The sequence below is a fragment of the Girardinichthys multiradiatus genome, chromosome 2 (genome assembly GCF_021462225.1).
Source record: "Girardinichthys multiradiatus isolate DD_20200921_A chromosome 2, DD_fGirMul_XY1, whole genome shotgun sequence".
Classification (NCBI taxonomy): domain Eukaryota; kingdom Metazoa; phylum Chordata; class Actinopteri; order Cyprinodontiformes; family Goodeidae; genus Girardinichthys; species Girardinichthys multiradiatus.
This window is the reverse complement of record NC_061795.1, coordinates 12,378,970-12,403,163: the sequence shown is the minus strand read 5'-3', so window position 1 is coordinate 12,403,163 and position 24,194 is coordinate 12,378,970. Positions and strand designations below refer to the sequence as shown.

At 40.1% G+C, this 24,194-nt stretch overlaps 1 protein-coding gene across 2 annotated transcripts in view; it reads right to left on the bottom strand.

The window, feature by feature from the left end:
• The window catches only part of LOC124879046 (integrin alpha-11-like), a 146,481-nt gene that overhangs the window by 50,070 nt on the left and 72,217 nt on the right, over nucleotides 1–24,194 (bottom strand). For both annotated transcript variants that reach the window (XM_047383316.1, XM_047383324.1), the window contains exons 12-18: nucleotides 22,417–22,565; nucleotides 16,578–16,721; nucleotides 13,637–13,840; nucleotides 7,165–7,295; nucleotides 967–1,139; nucleotides 475–614; nucleotides 272–382 (exon numbers count right to left, since the gene is read on the bottom strand). In XM_047383316.1, coding sequence (XP_047239272.1) covers nucleotides 272–382; nucleotides 475–614; nucleotides 967–1,139; nucleotides 7,165–7,295; nucleotides 13,637–13,840; nucleotides 16,578–16,721; nucleotides 22,417–22,565 — 1,052 coding nt within the window. The remainder of the gene's footprint in view (nucleotides 1–271; nucleotides 383–474; nucleotides 615–966; nucleotides 1,140–7,164; nucleotides 7,296–13,636; nucleotides 13,841–16,577; nucleotides 16,722–22,416; nucleotides 22,566–24,194) is intronic.

Sequence of the window (24,194 nt, the reverse complement as noted above, 5' to 3'; positions counted from 1 at the left end):
CTTGTCTTATCTTGTCTTGAATGCAAATAAAACAACGGGGATGATTGTAGATTTTAACAGACACAAGAATAGGTCAGACACTATTTCCATCATGGGAGAAGAAGTGGAAGCGAGCTACAATAACATTTAATTTAATTAAATATTTAATTTTCTTTTACTGATTTTAAGATTTGATTGATGATTTAAAACATTTAGGTATGATCAAAAAAATAAATACAAAATAGAAGAAACCTGCAATGGTGAAAACACAACAAATATTTTGGACATTCACCTCAGTTCTTAGGGTTGTCGGCCAGTCTGGATCCAACACTGGCCCCTTGTCCTGGCTCTGAAGTCCTGCCTCCATAACAACCACTATAGGCCGCCTGTAATCTGCTATGTCCTGTATATGTGAGTGGTGGTTTTGCTTTAAGGATTCACGTCATGTATAAGCAAACACTTTGAGTATGTTCTGTCAAAAAGGTTAATTCTGACCTGCACAAAAAAGCCAAGGTATTCACATTTCTGATTCCCAGTGTGTAAAAAAAGAGTTCTGGGCTGCTGTCGATGTGATTCATCCATGACTGCCCAGGGGGGAAAACGCTTCTCATCAAAAACCAGACTGTACCAAACAGCTTAGGAAAAAGAAAATATAAATGAGAGATTAAGAGATACTTATTATCACTAGTCATTTCATATCCAGGTTCTATACACAACAGTCATAATGTAAATGACTATAGTCTCATGAGAGATGCTTTACATCCCTTAAAATGTATTTCAGGGGACATGAAAGTCAATTTTATGTCCTCAGTAATGCCCCTTTACTGACTGCTTTATAAGAGTGGAACAATCGCATAATCGTATCGTATAATTTCTTATACTTGAAAATTCTAACATTTAACGGTAATTCTTTAGCAAGTAAAATTACTTGTTTGTATAAGACATCAGAATAAATCAGTCAAGAGAAAATGTGCAGGCATCACTCACCAACTTCATTTCTGTTATCTTGCTTGGTTTTTATCCTGCTGTCTACCCTCAGACAGACAGCAACTGACATGCAAGTGACCTCCTTCCCACCTCGCTGACAGTTCTTGTTAAAGATGTTGATCTTCTCCGGTTCAAAAGTCATTTTGGCATCAATCCGCACTACGCCCCGGGACCTGAACAGATAGAGCACTATGTGTTCACATTTTCTATTTACCGGACGGTAGTTGCGTTTTCGACTTTAAATGTTATTTAATCAAAGATTAATAATGGAATACATTTTAGAGATAATGTTAAAACTCTTTTACAACAGCGTCGTAGGCCAAATAAGCAGCACCACAAGCTAGGATGATGAAATGTGATTCCTCACCACCTGCAACACGATTTATCAAACCTGAAACGGATTGCGGGTGCTGATTTTGTGCCCATATTTAGCATGTATAAAAGGCCAGTGCAAACTGGCTCACAAAAATGTCTGCTGTCACTGTGGCGAGGAGGCATAAAAACAATGACAGATGGCGGAGTGAGAGAACCTTCTATGTATATGTCAACATTGTCATGTTTTTTTAACGGATCTGACCCACATGCAGAAACACTTAAGAGACAGGACTAAAGTTAATTAGGTTAGGGTTAGAGTTAGGGTTACAGTTTTACAGGAAGTGATAAGGTGGACCGGGACTGGTTGTGCACCAACTTCAAGGGGAAGGACGACTGGTAAGTGGTTGGATTTTCCAAGTGAGAAGATATTAATTAGTAAGCCTGATTTGGTTACTGGTAGGAGATGGAGTTCAGTCCGGGAGGGAGGATAAACGGTTGGAGTCCGGAAGTCTGAACGAGGCGCTGGATCTCTGGGGAACAAGGTAAGTGATTTTATGGTGAGTATGATGAGTGTAGTCACCTGTAGGAGTTTGTTCCACTGAAGTTGAGGGATCGCCAGTAGTGAAGTTACTTGTATAGTATTGATCCTTGGTGGTGGTTTGCTGGAGGTGGAACTTGGTTGGTGGTGTGCACGACGGAGGGTGAGCAAGGTTCGGTTCCAGAGGCCAGTGAGTCCAAGGAGGCTTGAGGCTGTCAGCTGGAGCTTGATTCAATCCTGGAAGGAGTATACGAGAAGGTCAGTAACTTAAAGCTAGAGCGACATGGGACCAAGGTCGTGTGGGCACTAGAGGTTGCAGAAGGCCGGCTGGGGGTTGATGAGAAGGTTTGCTTCGAGCACAAACGGTGCAGGCTTTGATGTACTCCTTTACGTCCTTGTGCATGCCAGGCCACCAAAACCACCAGGAGATCAGTGCTATGGTGCGGCTTGACCTTGGGTGTGCTGCAAACTTGGTGGAATGGAACCAGATAGGCGAGATCTGACTGTTGATGGAATATTGACCCAAATGGGTGATCCTGTCCAGACAATGCTCTCGATCTCCCATGTGATGGCAACTGGGAGACAGAAGGGTGGCTGGCTGTTTTTCTGAACATCTGGCAAGTATTGGCAGGACAGGGCATCAGGCTTTACATTTTTGGAACCGGGTCTGTAACAGATTGCAAGGTTGAAGCGGGAGAAAAATAGAGACCAGCGTAACTGGTGAGAGCTTAGGCGTTTGGGCATCTGGAAATATGATAAATTCTTATTATCAGTCCATACAACCACGGGTTGTTCAGCACCCTCGAGCCAGTGACGCCATTCTTCCAAGGCCAGTTTTATGGCGAGCAGTTTCTTGTCCTCCACGTCGTAGTTTTGCTCCATGTCTGACAATCTGCAGGAGAAAAAGGCACAGGGGTGAATTTTTCCATCAGCCATGGAACTTTGAGAGAGCACAGGACCTACACCGGTGTCAGAGGCGTCTACCTCTAAAGTGAACTGTTTGGAAGGGTCTGGATTGATTCAAATGGGTGAAAGCTGAGTTGGCTTCTGGACTCCACTTGAACTGAACCTTGGTGGAGGTAAGTGCTGTGAGGGGAGCTGCAATTTGGGTGAAGTTTCTGATGAATCTTCTGTAGAAAGTGTGCAAATCCTAAAAAACGCTGGAGTTGTTTTCTTGAGTCAGGGATGGGCCAGTCGAGCACGGGCTTGATCTTGTCAGGATCGAACCGAACCTGCCCACCCTCCAAGATGAATCACAGGAAGGTGACTGAAGGCTGATCGAACTCGCATTTATCCGCCTTAACGAAGAGTCGGTTCTCTAGGAGGCGTTGCAGGACCAGGGGGACATGATGACGGTGTTCGGTGAGGTCTCAGGAATAGATTAGGATTTCATCGAGATACACAAAAACAAAGTCATTAAGAAAGTCACGAAAGACGTCAATTACTGGAGCTTGAAAAACTGCTGGTGCGTTACAGAGCCCAAACAGCATCACCAAGTATTCAAACTGGCCTAAAGTGGTTTTAAATGCCGTTTTCCATTCGTCCCCCTGGCGGATCCGGACAAGGTGATAAGCATTTAGGAGAACATGAATTTTGGTGAACATGGTGGCTTTGTGAACAGGTTTGAAGGCGGATGTGAGTAGTGGTAGCGGATATTTGTTTTTGATAGTGATTTGGTTCAAACCTCTGTAATCGATGCAAGGACGGAAGGAACCATCCTTCTTGCCCACAAAGAAGAAACCTGCCCCCAGGGGAGAGGACGAATGATGGATTATCCCAGCAGCCAGTGACTCTGTAATACATTTCTCCATAGGTTGTCTTTCAGGATGGGAAATGCTGTAAAGTTGACTCTCAGGCATGAACACTACAGGTAATAGCTCAATAGCATAGTCGTATGACCGATGGGGGGGCAGAGGCAAGGATTCAGTCTTGCTGAAGACTTGTTTTAAATCATGATATTCTTGGGGAATATGTGAAAAATCAATGGGTTTAGCCTCTTCCATGTTCTCCACAGAACGACTCGAGTAAACAGTAGACTGTAAGCAAGAGTAGAGACATTTAGAGGAACAGGAATTTATGTCACCATCAGACCAGTTCAGTTGCAGGTAATGTTTTTGCAGCCAAGAAAAGCCCAGGACCAGTAGTGTTTGAGTTACAGGAAACAGAAAGAAAGAAACCCATTCTCTGTGGTTACCTGAGATTATGAGTTCCAACGGTTTAGTTTGATGAATGACCTTCTGGAGAGTCCTTCCATATATAGCTATTACTTGCTGAGGTGTGGGCAGAGGTTCAACTTCTATCTGTGGATAGACTACCAGGTTTTGATCAATTAAATTCTGTCCACTTCCGGAGTTGACTAAAGCTGATAAGTTGAGAGTGTCTTTGGAAAATATGATGGTCGCAGGTAAAGTGAGTCTAGGTGTCTTTGGAAAGAGGTTTTGGTCCACCGACTACCCTCTCACAACTGACGGACCCTCTCTTTTGGCTGAACTGGAAATGAAGCACTTAAATGATCAGGGGATCCACAATATAAACATTGGGTTGATTCTCGGCGTTTCTGTCTTTCTTCGGGTCAAACGAGTTCTTCCTATTTGCATAGGTGCAGGTGCTGAAAATAGTGATTATTTTGTTGTGTGGATGGTTAGGTGTTTGGTCTGGGTTGAAATTGTGTGCGTAATTGGATCTGGGGTCTCACAGCTGCTCTTTCCTCACTTAGTTTCTTTCTTTCCCTCATACGACTAACAATTCGGGCCGCTAAACCGATTAGCTCATTTAGTGTTTTTGGTTCATCGAGGTGAGCGACTTCATCCTTTAAAGATTTATTAAGTGACTGAAAGAAAGCTCCTAAAGCGGCTGGTAATGTTCTGAACTCAATGGAGAAATCTGATACGGACCTAGTTTCAAGGCCCAAAGGCGACGAGCTATGCTCGTCTGGTCTGTTTCAGAGAAGAAGGTCTGTCTGAACTCACTAACGAACTCATTAAATGAACAACCAAATGGTTGTAATTTGCAAACCTTGCTTCAGCCCAGCGAAGAGCTTTTCCTGTGAGTAAACCTAGAATATAGGATATCTTCACGTCATCATGAGGAAAGGATCGTGGAGAATGATTAAAACCCAGAGAACTTTGTTGCAGGAAACCTCCACAGTTACTGATTTCATCCGAGAATTTCTCAGGATTGGGGGAAATTACATCACGAGAGTGAGTAAGTAACTGAATGGTGGGTTTTCGGTGGCGCCCTCTGGGGTTTGTGGCGGAAGAATGTCCCAGGGAGTATTGTAGAATATAAGCCATCTGCTCGAGCTGTTGGTTGGTGTGAAGTTGTTCTAGAAGAGATCGGAGAGAATTCCCATGAGACTGAATTTGAGCACCATGATTTGACAGAGATCTCAAAAGTGAATCTGCTGGGTCTGAGTGGCCTGAGTCTTCTGTCATGCAGAAACACTCAAGAGACAGGAGAAAAGTTAATTGGGTTTATTGTTTTACAGGAACTGATGAAGTGGACCGGGAATGGAAACGCACCAACCACAAGGGGAAGGATGACGGGTAAGTGGTTGGATTTTCCAAGTGAGAAGATATTATTTAGTAAGGCTGATTTACTTACTGGTAGGAGATGGAGTTCAGTCTGGGAGGGAGGATAAAGGGTTGGAGTCCGGAAGTCTGAACATGAAAATGCTATGTCACGGCATGAATCCGACGCCACTCATAAAGCACCGGTCAGAGCCATTCAGCACATCTCACGTTTACCAGGAACAACAGTCACAGCTGACATCCAACCTTCACTGACTGATGTCAGTGAAGGTTGGATGTCAGCTGTGACTGGGCAGGATGTGATTTAAAATTCGAGCCTGCTCCTTCATTGCTTTGCTAGATCTGCCATTTACCATCGCTCCTTTCACTGATCAGTTGCAAAAATGATGCAAAAAGTTGGTGGAGGATAAAATCGCCCTCACAAACCTGCTTTCTTCAAAGCAGCATGCTAGCTATGTAGTAACACATGGTATCTTACCAGCATAATGGATTTCTGTATTTCTGTTTTGGATTTCTCTTGATTGACTATTACAGTGGCCAACAGGTGCAAACGTGCAGTATACATCATTTATGTGTTTGCAATGCAAACACATAAGTGATGCAAACTCGAAAGCATAAAAACACAAAATGACAAATGCAAGAGAAAAACACTGTAAAAGAAAAATGCTGCATTCACAGTAAATAGAGAGAAGCAAAAATCTACAACCAACAAAACAAATGCAAGGAAACTGCGGCAAACAGCAAAAACAAGAGCAAATTAAAATAAGCTGCAAACTCACTCCACAAAACAGAAGTGCACCAGACCACTAATATTACAGAATATGCTGATGTGCTATAAGATTGTAAAATAGTCCAACCACTTGTTTAAGAAAGAAATAATATTTATGTTCTCTGGTTTTCATTGTTTGCCACCGTTTCTTCCTGATGTCTACCCTGTTACTATCCTGCGTCCTAGCCGACTGTTTCCGAGTGTTTTTCCTGCCTGGATTTATGTTACCTGCCTGCTGCTCATCACCGTGCTCTTTGTAAGTTCTGGTTTTGAAGGTTTATTTTCATTCATTTCAGTTCATTTTCAACTTACCATGATGCTCCTTGGCTCTGCTCTGCATGTGGGTCCTACACAACCTCAGCACACCCTGACATGAACAGTGTAACATTTTGATGGCCCTAGACTGGATGGCCATTCTGGATTTCTCCAGAATGGACAAATTGCCACTTCACCCCTGGCAATATGCTATTTTAAAAATTTTTGCTATTGTTCTATTATTACTTATTTTATATGTGAGAATAAATTTGTGTGAGTGGGTTATGTGGGGTATATACATTGTATAGTATTTCTGAGTTGCAACCCTCATGCAGCAGATTTTTAGACATGTCTAAAATGGATCTCCAGCTATGCCTGGCTTAGCTACAGTATCAGATCTGTAGGAAGGTGATGCAGAAACGGTATTTACCCCTGACAGTGTATCTTTAAATGCCATTCAAGTGCAGGATCAGTGTGATGGAGGTATTAGAGAGAATGTGTTGTGAAACTAAACAGTTACTCAATAACAAAGCAAATTCGTGATCTGAAACGTGCAGAGCAGTTTGAGGCATCTATCAAATTTTAGTAATACAGTTCAGCTGTAGACATGATTATTTGAAAACCAGTCCAGTAAGCCATTTCATATGGCTTTTTTTCTTCTGTTTCTTTGCAGTTGATGAATTTTAATGCACATCAGAATGCTTCTATCAAAGCCGTTAAATAGTTTGCATCATCAAAGTGGTATATAGAAAGACTAACAACACTGGGAGACCAACATTATCTAATCTTACCAGATAATGATAACAGCTCCTAGTGCTCCCACTGCTAAATCAACAAGACCATCGCCATTGACGTCAAGAACTCCATGAAGACTCTGACCAAAATACTGCAAACCTGTTGAAATAACAGCTCCAGACAGGCGCTAGAAAAACAAAATGAAGATAAATCACTTCTGAGAATAAGAAGGTTCATGTTATCAATAGAAATATACTGTATTGCAATATGTTATACACTCATCAGTCAAAACATTAAAACCACTAGCATGTGATAACACAGAGCTCATAGGTGTTGGAAGATTTGTACATAAATTATCATTGCTTAGTTAAAAATAGTTCTTTATCCTTATGATTTACCATTAATAGATATTTTCATTTATTTATTTTGGTGAACTTTGATAGAAGTGGTTTAAATACTTTCACATATATCTTCGATGTACTTTTATAAACTATTAACAGAATTGTCATCTTGTCTTAGAGTTGCATTTGGGTGGTTGCTATGCAGACTGAGAAAAAACTTGTGTGCGCGCGTGGGTGTTCTGGGAAGACGGCTGTTCGTACCTCAGCCAATCTTCGTGTCATTGAATGCCAGATGTGGATACAGTGTGTGCTGTATCAGTATCTGGACAGGACCAGTTTTATTCGGTAGGACTTGTATTTGTGAAACTGTGTGTAGCTGCACCCACGATGCTGTATCATGAATGTTTTTTTTCCTTTCTTTAATAAAAGGCTGTGATGCAGAACTCCTCTAAGAGAATGGTCTGTCTCTCCCTGGCCAGCCAAAGATAACTTTGACTCGCTTGTGTCTTCATATCATATCTTCTTTGAGTATATCAGTGTGTCTATCTCTGACACTATGTTTGACAGAAAATGTTAGATTATGGTCCTCATGTCCGTGATAAGTTTACATAGACCAGACCTTTTTGACATGTCTAGTCCCGACAGCTTTAACAAGCAAAATAGTGGGACTGGTTGGCCTTACCATGCTTGGGCAGATTTGCTCTAATGTGTTCCGGCAACTAGATTTAACAATTCAGGCAATATGTGCCTAAGAGCATTTATTGATTTGTAGGTAAATGACCTAGTCAGGGTACCACCTAATTATCAGGAATCAATAACTATTTTCCTTATACCTCAGTTATTGTTCTATAATTCCACACCTCTTCCAAGTGGTACTTGGATGAGGTGTAGAATTATAGAGCAATGAATAAAGGAGTGACTCTGAGGAATGACGTTTTCAATCAGCAAACACTACACACATACTCTCACCGGCCACTTTATTAGGTACACCTGTCCAACTGCTCATTAATGCAAACTTCTAATCAGCCAATCACATGGCAGCAACTCAATGCAATTAGGCATGTAGACATGGTCAAGACGATCTGCTGCAGCTCAAACCGAGCATCAGAATGAGGAAGAAAGGTGATTTAAGTGACTTTGAAGGTGGCATGGTTGTTGGTGCCAGACGGGCTGGTCTGAGTATTTCAGAAACTGCTGATCAACTGGGATTTTCACGCTCTACCATCTCTAGGGTTTACAGAGAATGGTCCGAAAAAGAGAAAATATCCAGCGAGCGGCAGTTCTGTGGGCGCAAATGCCTTGTTGATGCCAGAGGTCAGTGAAGAATGGCCAGACTGGTTTGAGCTGATAGAAAGGCAACGGTAACTCAAATAACCACTCGTTACAACCAAGGCATGCAGAAGAGCATCTCTGAACGTACAACACGTCGAACCTTGAGACAGATGGGCTACAGCCGCAGAAGACCACACCGGGTGCCATTTCTGTCAGTTAGGAACAGGAAACTGAGGCTACAATTTGCACAGGGTCACCAAAATTGGACAATAGAAGATTGGAAAAATGTTGCCTGGTCTGATGAGTCTCGATTTCTGCTGCAACTTTCGGATGGTAGGGTCAGAATTTGGCATCAGCAACATGAAATCATGGATCCATCCTGCCTTGTATCAACGGTTCAGGCTGGTGGTGGTGGTGTAATGGTGTGGGGGATATTTTCTTGCCACACTTTGGGCCCTTTAGTACCAATTGAGCATCGTGTCAACGGCACAGCGTACCTGAGTATTGTTGCTGACCATGTCCATCCCTTTATGACAACAGTGTACCCATCTTCTGATGGTTACTTCCAGAAGGATAATGCGCCATGTCATAAAGCACGAATCATCTCAGACTGGTTTCTTGAATATGACAATGAGTTTTGTGAACTTAAATGGCCTCCACAGTCACCAGATCTTAATCCAATAGAGCGACTTTGGGATGTGATGGAACGGGAGATTCACATCATGGATGTGCAGCCGACAAATCTGCAGCATCTGTGTGATCCTATCATGTCAATATGGACCGAACTCGACTCGACAAGGTACTGGAATGTTTCCAGTACCTTGTTGAATCTATGCCACAAAGGATTAAGGCAGTTGTAAAGGCAAAAGGGGGTCCAACCCGGTACTAGCAAGCTGTACCTAAAAAAGTGGCCAGTGAGTGTTAAAATAACAACAAACAACTTCTCTTTAAATCGCACCAGAATTTATTAACGCAATACCTTTACAGTTAAAATACTTGAGTCAATAAACTTTGAATTTCACTAAACTGGTAACTTTTAATTAAAACTACAAAACAAAAGCTAATCAGAAAACATTTAATAACTCTCAATGCAGCAAGATGTAAGTGAAAGTTTATATGGGGATGTGTGTGTGTGTGTGTGTGTTCCTGTCTTGGCATCACAGTGAGAACCATTTTCCCGATTTCACCATCAAATTGAGGACCGTTTGTACCAAAGTGAGGACATTTTGCTGGTCCTCGCGACCTATTTTGCTAACAGTTAGGTTTAGGACTAAGGTGTGAATTGACTTTAGGTTAAGGTTAGGGTTAGGCATGCACTGGTAATAGTTAGGTTTAGGGTTATTGTCAGGGTTAGGGCATAGAAAGGGTTGAAAATGACTGAAAATCAATGGAAGTCAATGGGAGTCAACAGATGGTCCTCACTACATATAGCAAAACAAGAGTGTGTGTGTGTGTGTGTGTGTGTGACCATGGGTATACTAGCAGAAAGACAAGATGGTGGATAAGATGGGTGTGCAAGATGCAAGATGTAAGAAACAAAATTGACGGTGTAACCATATGGTGCAAGGATATGTTAACTGAAAGATACAAAAGTAACATGTAAAATGGCAGATAAAATTGACACCACACAATGCAAAAGAGCAAAGACTAATATTGTGTTCAAGCAACTAGTGGGTACATCTGCAAAAAGGGAAGATGTATCTAAGTCAAGGAAAGATGTAAACAAAGTAGAGTGAAACACGTTATTGGACAAGTATGTCACCATAGGTGTATCTTTTGCTGAAAGCCTGATTGGATGACCATGTCATCATGAGCTACTTTTGCTTATGGGATTATCTTTTAGGTACTTTTCTACAGATATTTTTACAGTTACCTAAAAAAATAAAATTATTCCATTTTAAATATAATTCTAAAAAAACACCAACTTCATGACTGAAGAATGCTTTACCTTCATTGTTTTTGTATCACCTTACTACTGACGAAAGAAAGGGAAAAGAGGGAAAACGTTGATGTAAAGTATTGCCAATAGAACAAACGAATGTTTGTGCAGACAAAACGCCTACGTCAGTAGCACCCTAGGAAGCTACTTGGAAAGCTGCCAAGCGGCCCCAACTGGCGCTGCCAGCAGCCCGCCAGAGCCCTGCACCCGGCAAAGCCACCCCATGCTATGCAACAAAACCCACCAAAAGGGACCGCAACAAACAGAGCATCAAGAGAGACTGCCAGACACCACAAACTGAATAACATGCTATCCAAAAAGTCAAGTCAAGTTTATTTATACAGGTCCTTCTCAAAATATTAGCATATTGTGATAAAGTTCATTATTTTCCATAATGTCATAATGAAAATTTAACATTCATATATTTTAGATTCATTGCACACTAACTGAAATATTTCAGGTCTTTTATTGTCTTAATACAGATGATTTTGGCATACAGCTCATGAAAACCCAAAATTCCTATCTCACAAAATTAGCATATTTCATCCGACCAATAAAAGAAAAGTGTTTTTAATACAAAAAACGTCAACCTTCAAATAATCATGTACAGTTATGCACTCAATACTTGGTCGGGAATCCTTTTGCAGAAATGACTGCTTCAATGCGGCGTGGCATGGAGGCAATCAGCCTGTGGCACTGCTGAGGTCTTATGGAGGCCCAGGATGCTTCGATAGCGGCCTTTAGCTCATCCAGAGTGTTGGGTCTTGAGTCTCTCAACGTTCTCTTCACAATATCCCACAGATTTTCTATGGGGTTCAACTCTCCTGACCTGAACCCCATAGAATATCCCGCAGATTTTCTATGGGGTTCAGGTCAGGAGAGTTGGCAGGCCAATTGAGCACAGTGATACCATGGTCAGTAAACCATTTACCAGTGGTTTTGGCACTGTGAGCAGGTGCCAGGTCGTGCTGAAAAATGAAATCTTCATCTCCATAAAGCTTTTCAGCAGATGGAAGCATGAAGTGCTCCAAAATCTCCTGATAGCTAGCTGCATTGACCCTGCCCTTGATAAAACATAGTGGACCAACACCAGCAGCTGACACGGCACCCCAGACCATCACTGACTGTGGGTACTTGACACTGGACTTCTGGCATTTTGGCATTTCCTTCTCCCCAGTCTTCCTCCAGACTCTGGCACCTTGATTTCCAAATGACATGCAGAATTTGCTTTCATCCGAAAAAAGTACTTTGGACCACTGAGCAACAGTTCAGTGCTGCTTCTCTGTAGCCCAGGTCAGGCGCTTCTGCTGCTGTTTCTGGTTCAAAAGTGGCTTGACCTGGGGAATGCGGCACCTGTAGCCCATTTCCTGCACACGCCTGTGCACGGTGGCTCTGGATGTTTCTACTCCAGACTCAGTCCACTGCTTCCGCAGGTCCCCCAAGGTCTGGAATCGGCCCTTCTCCACTATCTTCCTCAGGGTCCGGTCACCTCTTCTCGTTGTGCAGCGTTTTCTGCCACACTTTTTCCTTCCCACAGACTTCCCACTGAGGTGCCTTGATACAGCACTCTGGGAACAGCCTATTCGTTCGGAAATTTCTTTCTGTATCTTACCCTCTTGCTTGAGGATGTCAATAGTGGCCTTCTGGACAGCAGTCAGGTCGGCAGTCTTACCCATGATTGGGGTTTTGAGTGATGAACCAGGCTGGGAGTTTTAAAGGCCTCAGGAATCTTTTGCAGGTGTTTAGAGTTAACTCGTTGATTCAGATGATTAGGTTCATAGCTCGTTTAGAGACCCTTTTAATGATATGCTAATTTTGTGAGATAGGAATTTTGGGTTTTCATGAGCTGTATGCCAAAATCATCCGTATTAAGACAATAAAAGACCTGAAATATTTCAGTTAGTGTGCAATGAATCTAAAATATATGAATGTTAAATTTTCATCATGACATTATGGAAAATAATGAACTTTATCACAATATGCTAATATTTTGAGAAGGACCTGTATAGCGCTTTTCAGCAATAAGGCACTCAAGGCGCTGTACATACGGAAAAACATTACAATGATACAGAAAATCAAACAACAGAGGTAATTTAAAAAAATAAATAAAATAAAGAGAATAGAATAGAATGATAGATAAGAAAATGAAAGGAAAATTGGACTGAAAACGCAACCAACAATGTTTAGATGTCCCAGTCAAAGGCCACTCTACACAAATAAGTTTTTAATCTTGATTTAAAGCAACTTAGGGTTTCAGCGCTTTTACAGTTTTCTGGGAGTTTATTCCAGATTAGAGGAGCATAAGAACTAAAAGCTGCTTCTTCATGTTTGTTTCTGGTTCTGGGTTTGCAGAGTAGTTTTGAGCCAGAAGACCTGAGAGGTCTGGGTGGTTGATACACTGACAACAAGTCTGTAATGTATTTTGGTGCTAAGCCATTCAGTGATTTATAGACTAACATAATTCTTTTAAAGTCTATTCTCTGAGCTACAGGGAGCCAGTGTAGGGACTTTAGAACCGGGGCGATGTGCTCCACTTTCTTAGTTCTAGTGAGGACGTTGCCTGATCGACTTTTTAGGCAGACCTGTGAAGACACTGCTGCAGTAATCTGGCTCTCACAAGACATAATAACAATTGATCTGGTGTCTTTCCAGTTTGTGTTCACACTTTAACAACATAATGGCCTATGGTTTGTTCTCCCCTAAAACTCATTTCTAATTCTATCAATATTGTTCATTCCTAATTAAAATACATTTGCATCTTTGTCACTTTGTCTGGAAACAGTATATGTCAGTAGACATTTATCTTGTAAACCTTAACTTTTACCGTTGCCATTATCGTTGTCACACACAACCCCGCTTACTGCTCTGGATGTTGCCCACAGGTACTTAAACTCATCCACCATCCTCATTCAGTATTTTGCCTTCGAAGGATGACAAACTGGGTTTGTATTCGGGAATGTTTTCCAAACTAATTACCTGTTTGTAGTGTGGTCCTATCATCTTGTCTTTGCTATGAAAGATGTAGATTGCCCCCTGATGGTCATCCTCTAGGGGAGCTCCCACCACAAGCTCCTTAAATCCATCTCCATTCATGTCAGCTATTTGTGCCAGTGCTGAACCCAGACGAGAGTTTTGAGAATGATGGGACACTTCAAGCACTCCATGGAAGATGAAGATTGCCTAGGTACATGTAAGTTTGTTAGATGAAAGATACTCTAAACTTTGAAACTCTAGCTGTATCAGAAGGAAATAAGCATGTATGTGCAGCTAATTATGTCATAATTGCTTGAAAAGCTGTATTAACAATCACAAAGAATTAGTTTTTACAGTTATGTAATAAAAGGTCTGTTTCCTGAAAAACTAATGAACATCTGTAAACCACATACACAAACATTATCATTAACAGTAGTAGTTAGCATTAAAGGGGACATATCAAAAAATCTACTTTTTTAGCTTTTAAATACATTTTGTTGTGTAGTGCAGAAAAGTTGAATTTAGTCTCTCCAGGTGTTGCAGATATATCTTATATTTTGTTTGAGTCATATTTTGATGTCATGAAATCTGAATAGGTTAATGGGGGGATGGTAGCAATGGTGGCAAGGGTTTGTCTTGTAACCAGTGGGTTGCTAGTTCAAGCCCATGCTAAGACCAGTGTTATTTGACCTGGAGGGGGGCAGGGTGTGAAGTATATCAGTAGCATTTAAAGAGATGGCACCAAAACAACTTGCTCTCAGACGCACCTCAGAACAGGGGTAAAAGAGGGGCCTGTGGAGCTACAATAACAAGAACGTCAGACCAAGGCATTGCAGTTCCTCTTTATATGGACTACAACTGAATGATTTAAATGTGAAAAAGAAGAATTTAAAATGATATGTCCCCTTTAAGGTATTTAAACGGAAGGGTCTGAGCAGGTAAACAGGTTGTTAGGTATAGAAAGCCGTTTTATTCAAAATTAAATAAATACAACTAAATAAATTAACATTCCATGAAATAAATTCCATGAAATTAATAAATATCCACTTGAAATAAAACAAAATATTTATGTTAAAAGAAATTTTCATCTTATTTTATTTAATTCATTTCAAGATTTATTTAATTTACTTAAAGATTTATTTATTTATTTTATAATGCATTTTTATTTTGTGACACTTTTATTTTGTAAAGCTGCTTTACTTCTTTCAGTTACTTTTACTTTTTAACCCCGTTTTTCATTTTAAGCTCTTTTTATTTCATGTTTTTATATTCAAATGAGGGGGCGGAGTTTTATCTGCTGGGCGGCGCTGGGACAGCAGGGCGGAGCTCAGTTTGTGGCAGTGGCCGACAGAAGCATGCCGCTGCCTGCCAGAAGACAGCATGCCAGAGGGAACCAGGGGATTCCATTGCCAGACCGGCCGTAAAAGCCTGCCATGGCGGTTGCCGCTGTTTTTATGGAAACCAATGGCGATTATCTGTCATCTCTTTAGGAATTTGTTTGACCCACATTTAAACCCACTCAGCAGACCAGTAAAGGTTCAAAGGTTTATGTACAGTCAGTATTTCAGGTTACACTGGAAACCCAGTAGAAATTGCTCAGGTGGATTCTTCAGACTTCTCGGGTTCTCTAAAGAGAGAAGCACTAGTTAGTTCTGGGTGTAAGGAAATAAATCCACAAAGTCCAAAAGTTTTGCTTACTTTGATCACAAGTAGTATTACACCGAGGAGATCTTTACCACTGGGCTTGGGGAGTCAGAAAATCCAGAATGCTTGTCCAATAAGAACGGTCCACAGCAGGACTGAGTCCACAAAGTGGTAGGAGCTAGGGAGGTTCAGGAACTGAACCACAGTCTAGTGATGAATAATCCAAAGTTCACAAATTGTAGGAAGAGGTACTGGATGTCTGGGTTCCAGGTAGAGAGGACACCGCTTACACCTCACAGGTACTAGCAGGAAGCAGAAAAAACAAACAAGGTTAGAACTGGTTCAGGTCAGACTGGCAAAGTTTTCACTGGCTTGCTGATTATCACATGGGCAAAAACACTCAGGCAACAAAGGACTGGAGGCTGGCTCCTAAATACTCCTCCCAGGTAACACAATTAGCCAACGATCAGGAACACCTGTAGCAGAGTCAGCAGTGGCTCCAGGAGGACCTCTGGTGGACAAACAGAATAATACTCCCAAGTCCCAACATTATCGACAAACGGGATATCATTATTGTCATAGCCTGTTACTTTTAAATGATGATGTCTTTATTGGTTTTTATTTAATAAAGGGCATTAAACCCATAACATAAGGTGGCTTTATTTACTTGAGATGGAAAATAAATAGCACTATGTGTGTGTATGACGTGCTGAAAGGATGACGAAGACTTTTTGCACAAACAGCTTCCACAAAAAAAGCATGGCAGGCTTCTACGGCCGGTCTAGCACCTTCTGGCATCCTCTCAGAATCCCCGGGCTCCCTCCGGCATGCTGTCTTCTGGCAGGCAGCAGCATGCTTCTGCCGGCGACAGCCATGAATTGAGTTCGGCCCTGCTGTCCCAGCGCCGCCCAGCAGATAAAACTCCACCCCCTCATTTGAATATAAGAACATGAAATAAAAAGAGCTTAAAATGAAAAACGGGGTTAAAAAGTAAAAGTCACTGAAATATGTAAAGTAGCTTTAAAAAATAAAACTGTTACAAAATTAAACTGCATTACAAAATAAATAAAAAAATAAATCTTTAAGTAAATTAAATAAATCTTGAAATGAATTAAATAAAATAAGATGAAATGTTCTTTTAACTTAATTATTTTTGTTTTATTACATGGGGATATTTATTTATTCCATGGAATATTCATGGAATAATTTATCAATAGCAGTATTTAATTATTTATTTAATTTAGAATAAAACGGCTCTCCATAGTTAGGATTAGTCCTGACACAGTATATGAGGTTATACCTCCAGTGACATGGAGTATATATAAACCCTTCCTCTCTCCAAGCCTTGATTGTAATACATGGGTGCTGCAACCATAAGAAAGTCAGTTTGGCCATCTTCGTCAATGTCCATTGATAACAGTCCACTGCCAAAATATGAACCAATCTGTTGATAGGACACAAAAGAAACAAACCAAATTAAGCAATGGAAGAGAAACCTATCCTCAGTCTAAAACTTAATGCATCAACCTACTGATTTCCTGCAATACATTTATGCACAGTCATGACATCACCATAATCAAATACCAAAATCTTGAAGACAAGTAAGGAAAGGATATTATAAATACACAGGTGAGTTTTGAGTTTAGAACTTTTGTAACTGCATTTCCTTTTTTTTTTTTTAAATACACTAAAAAAGCCATCTTATATAATTCCGTCTCAACTGAAAAAGACCTGGCTGCAGCAAACAGAAAGGGGTGGGGACAGACCACACATCAGACCCATACCATATTTGGAATTGACCTCTGAAAATGAAGGGGGCTCCATTTCCATAATCACTAATACAAATGCCTTAAAGAAGCAGGGTTGAGATTGTGAGAAGTTCTTCCACTGATTGAAAATATTTTGTAAAATGATTCACAATGGTATTCATGCAAAGTCAGCAAAAGGTAACTTTACGTTCTTAAAACAATTTCGGTCAAATAGTAAATTAAAATGTTTTTCTTGGATGAGAGAATTCATACAAACTAATTCATTCAAGCTAAGGTATAGCAATTGAGTTCTCTGCAGCGCAGTAGAGAAAAATACACACATAGATAACACTTATAATTGAGAAATATAGGGAATGCTTTAAACTTTGTTCTTTCTCTTTTTTTTCAACAGATACATGTGTCTATTTGTAATATTCATAAACATACGATAAATGTTTGTTACATAATTATCAGTTTTCTAATTTTTATTTTTAAAGGTTAACATTTTTGTGAAATATACGTTTTTATACACCAATGGTGAATTTATAGAAAGTCAATAAGCTTTTTAGAAATGATAAGGTGCCAGCAGAGGTGGGTAGAGTGCCCAAAATAGGTACTCTTAATAACAATAGCACTACTCATATTTTTATTAAAAGTAAAAAGTAGCTGAGCAAGAAATTACACAAGTATGAGTAAAAAAGTATGTTGGGACCTACAGCCATGGATTTCCACATTAAAACTCCGGTACAGACTTTTCTGGAACTTTTCAAAATAAAGTGCATTAACCTTCTTCCAGCACATCCAGGAAAGGGGATAACTGTGGACTTCCTGTGGCGCCATTACCCAAAATAAAGCACAACTCCGAAGGGGGAAGGGGGGTAGCAGAGGACGTCCCAGTGATGCCACTGCCCGTATAAGACCCCCACCCTTCCCACATATCGCTCTCTTTCACGCGGCCTTCCAGAGGGATCGGATAGGAGAGGAAAGCGCGCTGATGTCTTTTGCTGACAAAAATACATAAATTCAACTGGATCCAAAGCCATACGATCATCGATCATATGCAAAGTTAAGTAGAATGAAATACTGTCTGTGTATCCGGTATTTTAATTCATGAACGAGGATAATTAAGGTACAAGCATTGCTGACTCTCCGAGGCCCCGCAGACTCAAACGGTGTTCGAGAGAGGCCCTGGCAAGGACGCAGCCTGAAGGAAGATGGCAGAAACCGCAGCGGACAACGTCCGTTCTTCATCCACAGCTGGAGGTTAGCGGGAAGCTAACCCTTTGTTCACAGAACGAATGCACCTTCTGATCGGGAGAAACTGAGGAAGTTAGCGGGAAGCTAACCCTTTTGTTCACGGTGGATATCTTCTTTGAACTTCGTCGCTTGGACAACATTCCTCACCACAATTCACGAGGTTAAGTGTTTGGGCAGAATAATATAGAGATTAACAGTTAGGATGAAATAATCTGAACGTTTTCATTCTATGAAGTTTTGTTTTGTGGAACCTGGCTATCTTTAGTGCTAGTAGGCTAGCTACGGCACGCGCCGGTTCTGTGTTCTTTGTATGTTTTAAAGTTAAGATAAACTTTATTTAAAGGGTGGTTTTAACCTGAACATTGCTCATAACACGCCGTCCGCGCTTATGCATTTTAACCCTTTTATTAACCCTGGTATTTTAAAGGTATGTGTTGATTCTGGTGCTAAGCTCTCCGCTTCTTTGTTAGCTCAACAGCTAGCCAGTAAGGACACATGGTAGCACTAAAACTATTAAACAGAAAGGTGGTTGGTTTTCAAGCTAGTGAATAATCGTCCCTGAACATCATTTACTAGATTTGATAACTAAGTCAACACCATTAAGCCCCATTTCTCCAGAAAGATTTGGCTCTTTTCCAAAATACCCCTTTTATAATATTTCATTATTTTATTAAAATAATATTTTATCTGATCTTGCATTGTGAAGGGTGGTCTAAACGTTTGCTGATTATTGCCTAAGTTAGTTCCAAGACTAACTTCACTTCACTTCCAGATTCTTCAAGATAATCCTTGGTTCTCAAACATAAACATTGCATGGTAATGTTGCATCACTCTTTTTGGTCATGATTTCCAATCATCTTTAATCAACTTGTTGATATTGTACATAGCCCATTAGTCTTCATTATTCTTTCATTCTGCTTGATAGTTTAGTTGAATTGTTTTAGCATAGTAAAGAGTTTGTTGATTGAAATATGTTTGACTTTGAGTTGACTTATTTTTGTTAATAAATTCTTGTATTTTAAGGAATTGTGTGAATTCATTCCATATATGTGCAGAGTTTATGCTGTTCAATAATGCCAGAGCTCGTCTCACACCTTTCTATTCTGTCCTAATACCATCGCCTTAATGGGGCTGGTATTCACAGGACAATCCTTAACAGACCGAAATATTATTTGATAAAATATTAAAATATTAATATTAAATATTAAATAATATTCTCAGATTCATATTTACAACAAGTATTTGGTAAAAACATGTTGACTGATCATAATGTCTAATTTCATATTTTACAATGATTTCATCAGACATAAAAAAAGAAATTATGTGCTATGTCTGGTATTTTAAAAACTGAAATGAAAGACATGTGGGCTACATTGATAATTGGCGAACATTTTGGGGAAAACCTGGACTGATCCGGAGAGACGGCATCCATCCCACTTTGGATGGAGCAGCTCTTCTTTCAAGGAATCTGGCTGAATTCATTAGTTCTCCAAACCTCTCACAACCCAGGGTTCAGACCAGGAAGCAGGGTCATAGTTTAACACTCCTCTCTGCAGCTTCTGTACTGCTACCCACCCATTACCCTATTAAGACAGTGTCTCGCCCACAAAATTGAACAGATTAAAAAATAATCTAAAAGGAGGAAATCAGGAAAATCTCATAAAAATGAACACAACTCAGACTGAAAATAAAAATAAAACAATTAAATGTGGCTTACTGAACATAAGATCTCTCTCTTCAAAGACATTGCTAGTTAGTGACCTGATTTGTTACAATCAGATTGATTTATTTAGCCTCACAGAAACCTGGCTGCAGCAAGAGGATTATGTTACTATAAATGAGTCAACTCCTACTAATTATTTAAATTTTCACATTCCTCGAAATACTGGGCAAGGAGGAGAAGTAGCAACCATCTTTCAGTCCGATTTATTGATTAGTCCCAGACCAATCAATAGCTACAACTCTTTTGAATATTTAATCCTTAGTTTTCCTCATCCAAATTGCAAAGCATTAAAACCACTGCTGTTTGTTGTTTTGTACCGTCCACCAGGCCCTTACTCTCAATTTTTAGATCAGTTTTCAGACCTTTTATCTGATTTAGTGTTAAATACAGATAAGGTTATTATAGTGGGGGATTTTAACATTCATGTTGACACTGAAAGTGATAGCCTAAATATAGCCTTACTGCTATCTTAGACTCAATTGGCTTTGCTCAAAACATTAACAAACCTTTGTCTTCATTCTCTGGACCTTTTGCTGACATATGGCATTGAGTGTAAAGACATAACAATATTTTCTCATAACCCTGTCCTGTCTGACCATTTTTAATAACCTTTAAATTTAATTTAATCGAGTACTCCACACCTGAAAGAAAATTTCATTATAGTAGATCATTATCAGACAATACTGTAACAACCTTTTAAGAATCTCTTCCACTTTTAATTTCCTCATTATCACAGAAAAGCACAATGGAGGGCAATAATTTTGTTTCTGCCCCTTCACAAATTGATTCTCTTGTTCATAGTGTTACTTCATCATTGCGTGGTGCATTAGACAATGCAGCCCCCTTGAAAAATAAGGTAATTATTCATAGGAGGCAGGCTCCTTGGTTTAATTTAGATCTACGTACTTTAGAGCACAATATTAGAAAATTGGAGAGAAAATGGCGCTCTACACACCTAGAGGATTCCTACTTAATCTGGAAAAATAGCCTACTGTTGTATAAAAAGACACTTCGCCAAGCCAGAACAGCTTATTTCTCATCATTAATAGAAGAGAACAAGAATAATCCTAGGTTTCTCTATAGTACAGTTGCTAAACCGTACTAAACTGTACTAGTCAGAAGTTTTCTGACTTGAATTCTTGGATTCTCTTTGTAATGTTAAGATGTTCTTCCTGCAACCCTCAATACAAAGACTATGTGGGCTTCACAGGGAATGGAAAACGAGGACAGTACCGTCATTAATACAGTGACGGCATACCTGTCCTGACTGTCAATGCTGAAAGCACTGAGAATATTCATAGCTTTTCTATATAGACTTTATGTTTCACGTTTAGTTGTCACACATTCTTGTTAATTTTTTTTTATTGTTTTTAATAGTTTTTTGGGAAATACATGAACCTTTGGAGTTTTGCAATCATCTTTTTGTTTGTCTACAAAATGTGTTCTTTAAATGATAGGTACATTTACAAATTTCCCCTTTGCTTTGGCTCACTTGATCTACTCCTGTGTAGCACAGTGTCATTTACTTTTCATACAAATAGCGTCGGTTCCACACCTCTCCACTTCTCAGCAAAAGGTAAAGTTGTCTGTGGCTGTAATAAAAAACACTAAAACCAGTGAACCACATAGTTGTACATTGGATAATCTTGTTTATAAATGAGGAATACAAGGAAAGTAAATTAACTACAGTAGTTTAGGTGTAAATGTATTCATTGTTTCATAGTTCTGTTTTAACTACAACCGGACTTAATGAAGATTTTCTTTAAAGACTTGAGATACTGTGGCTAACTGTTTATTATTGTTAACTTGTTTTAACAGCTGGAATCAATAAAGATTTCAAAAGAAAAAAAAACGTGAAATACTGCAGCTGGTATAGAAAAAAGCGTCCCCCTTCATTTCTGGAGTGAAATGATGTGGGCACTTGATGGTACCATATCAAAATATGGTATAGGTCTGTTTTGTGGTTCGTCCCTGCCCCTTTCTGGTTGCTGCAGCAAAGTGTACGTGTCTCAACTATGACTTCCAGTTGAGAATGAGGAACAATTATTACACCAAGGCTGGCTTTTGGTGTGATTTCACAAACAATTGAAACATTTTACTTTCAAAATAATTAGGAACCAGTCTCACATAAACAAAAAAAAAACCATTACTTATCACTGTATATGCACAAACAATTAAATAATTTTAAAAAAGGCAGCCTATTTCTATTCTATCAAATAGTAGTTAAAATTTGGTGTTAAATATGTTTAATTGTTTAATTTTACATCATCTTTTCAATTTGCTGAAAACATACTGTAGATTTTGGAGTGTTTCTACATATTTGATTTTAGCGCTTTACTGACTGAGATGTTTGATCACCATAAGCAAAGTGGCTATCCACTTTAAATAATATGTGGGTGTGTGCAGAAGACCTGCTGTCCCAGAAGTGCCTGCAGGATAGTGAGGTTTCCATTGTTCTTCATGGTGAAAATGATGACCTTGCCAGTGTGGTTGAACCTTGGAGCTCCAGCTATATAAAGCTGAGAGCCATCAGGTGAAATAACTGCATCCACAGAATATCCTGAAATAAGAATTAAAAATAGTTTTCTCCAATTTTTCACACACTAGGCTTGAATAGAAGTCTAACAGTACCCATTCTGAAATCCAATAAGGTCAGATTCCACATTCGAAAGGTCTCTTACTAACTAATGTAATTCCACTGATAACGTTTGTTCAATATTCAATGTCTATTCAGGCTAAAGGAAGAATGCTGCATTCCATTTATTCAATTACCAAGCTATAAAAATCAACTGGAACTTCTTGTGAAATTGAAAATCTGAATCAGAAAATGATAAAATTCTCACAATGTCCAAAGTCAAATTCCAACAAGTTTGGACTGGCCGAAGTTGTTCTCGGGGTGGAGTGGTCTCGGCTTCCTGGTAGGTTTTGGTTTTGGCTCTTGCCCTGTGGTCTCTCTGCTTTTTGTGGGCTTGGTGTGTGATCTCTTGCGGGGCTGCTTCTGGCTGTTCTATGGGTGTCGAGCATGTGTTCTTGGGTTTGGATGCTGTGGGTCTTCCTTTCTCTGGGGTGCACCTTCGTTCTGTCCTTCGCTGTATGGCGTGCTGTGGTGGTGATCCTATGCGGCGCAGCTCGGGATGTTGTGTGTGGGGGCTGCAGGGCAAGTGTCACTGGGCTTAGCGGTTCCATTGGCCTTCTCTGCCTTGTACTGGGGTGGGGTTTGCTTGTTTGCTGGTGGTATTCACAATGTCCCTATGGACGTTCGGAAGGATGTGTGGTGTCGCTGGTGCTGTGGCATTGGTTCGAGAGGGAGTTGTGGCTTGGCTCGGCTCTATTGTTTTTGCTTGGCTGGCCTGAATGTTGGTGGTTCTGCGTCTCAGGCTGTGGCCTTTTGGTGGCGCCCTTGGCTTGCTGGGCTGGCGTCATGCCCTTGGGCATGGTGGTGTATACCTCCTTTGTTGGAATTCGGTGAATGGGGGTGCCTATTGGGGTCAACCAGGGAGCTAGGGACCTTTGGATGTCTGTGGCTCTCTCCAATGTCTGTCTCGGGTCCAGGGGGTCAGGTCTGTGACTCCTCACACTCGCTATTGCATATTTGTATGGAGAAACTTTGTATAGACAAAGGTACACACACATACACCCATATATATTTGGATTTAGGTGTTAACAGAAACATATATTTTTTACACTAAGGCAAGTTCATTTAAGTAGCATTTATTATTACAAGGAGTTTCTCTAAATTTATGCCACCTTAAAGCACTACTATATACTAATAATTATTAGACCACTGAATGTCAAGCATCTTTAATACTGAGTGTTACCACCAAATACATCTTGGATTCATTAGTACTGTGCACTTTTCGGTAACATTGCTGTTGTTATATATGTTTCTGCAGGAGTAGAAGCAGTCTTATAGTTTCTTGTTTTCTCTTCATGCTTTTTTTCTCTCTGTAACTTTCTCCTTCTCTCAATTTTTCCTTTATGCCTGACCTCTGTTTCTTGCTTCTTTTTTTTTCCCTTTTCGTTTCTGTCTCTGTGTCCATTGCAATTGAAATGATCCCAAAGCAGTTTCTAATAAAGTTTTTTCTACAGTACAGACCAAAAGTTTGGACACACCTTCTCATTCAAAGAGTTTTCTTTATTTTCATGACTATGAATATTGTAGCTTCACACTGAAGGCATCAAAGCTATG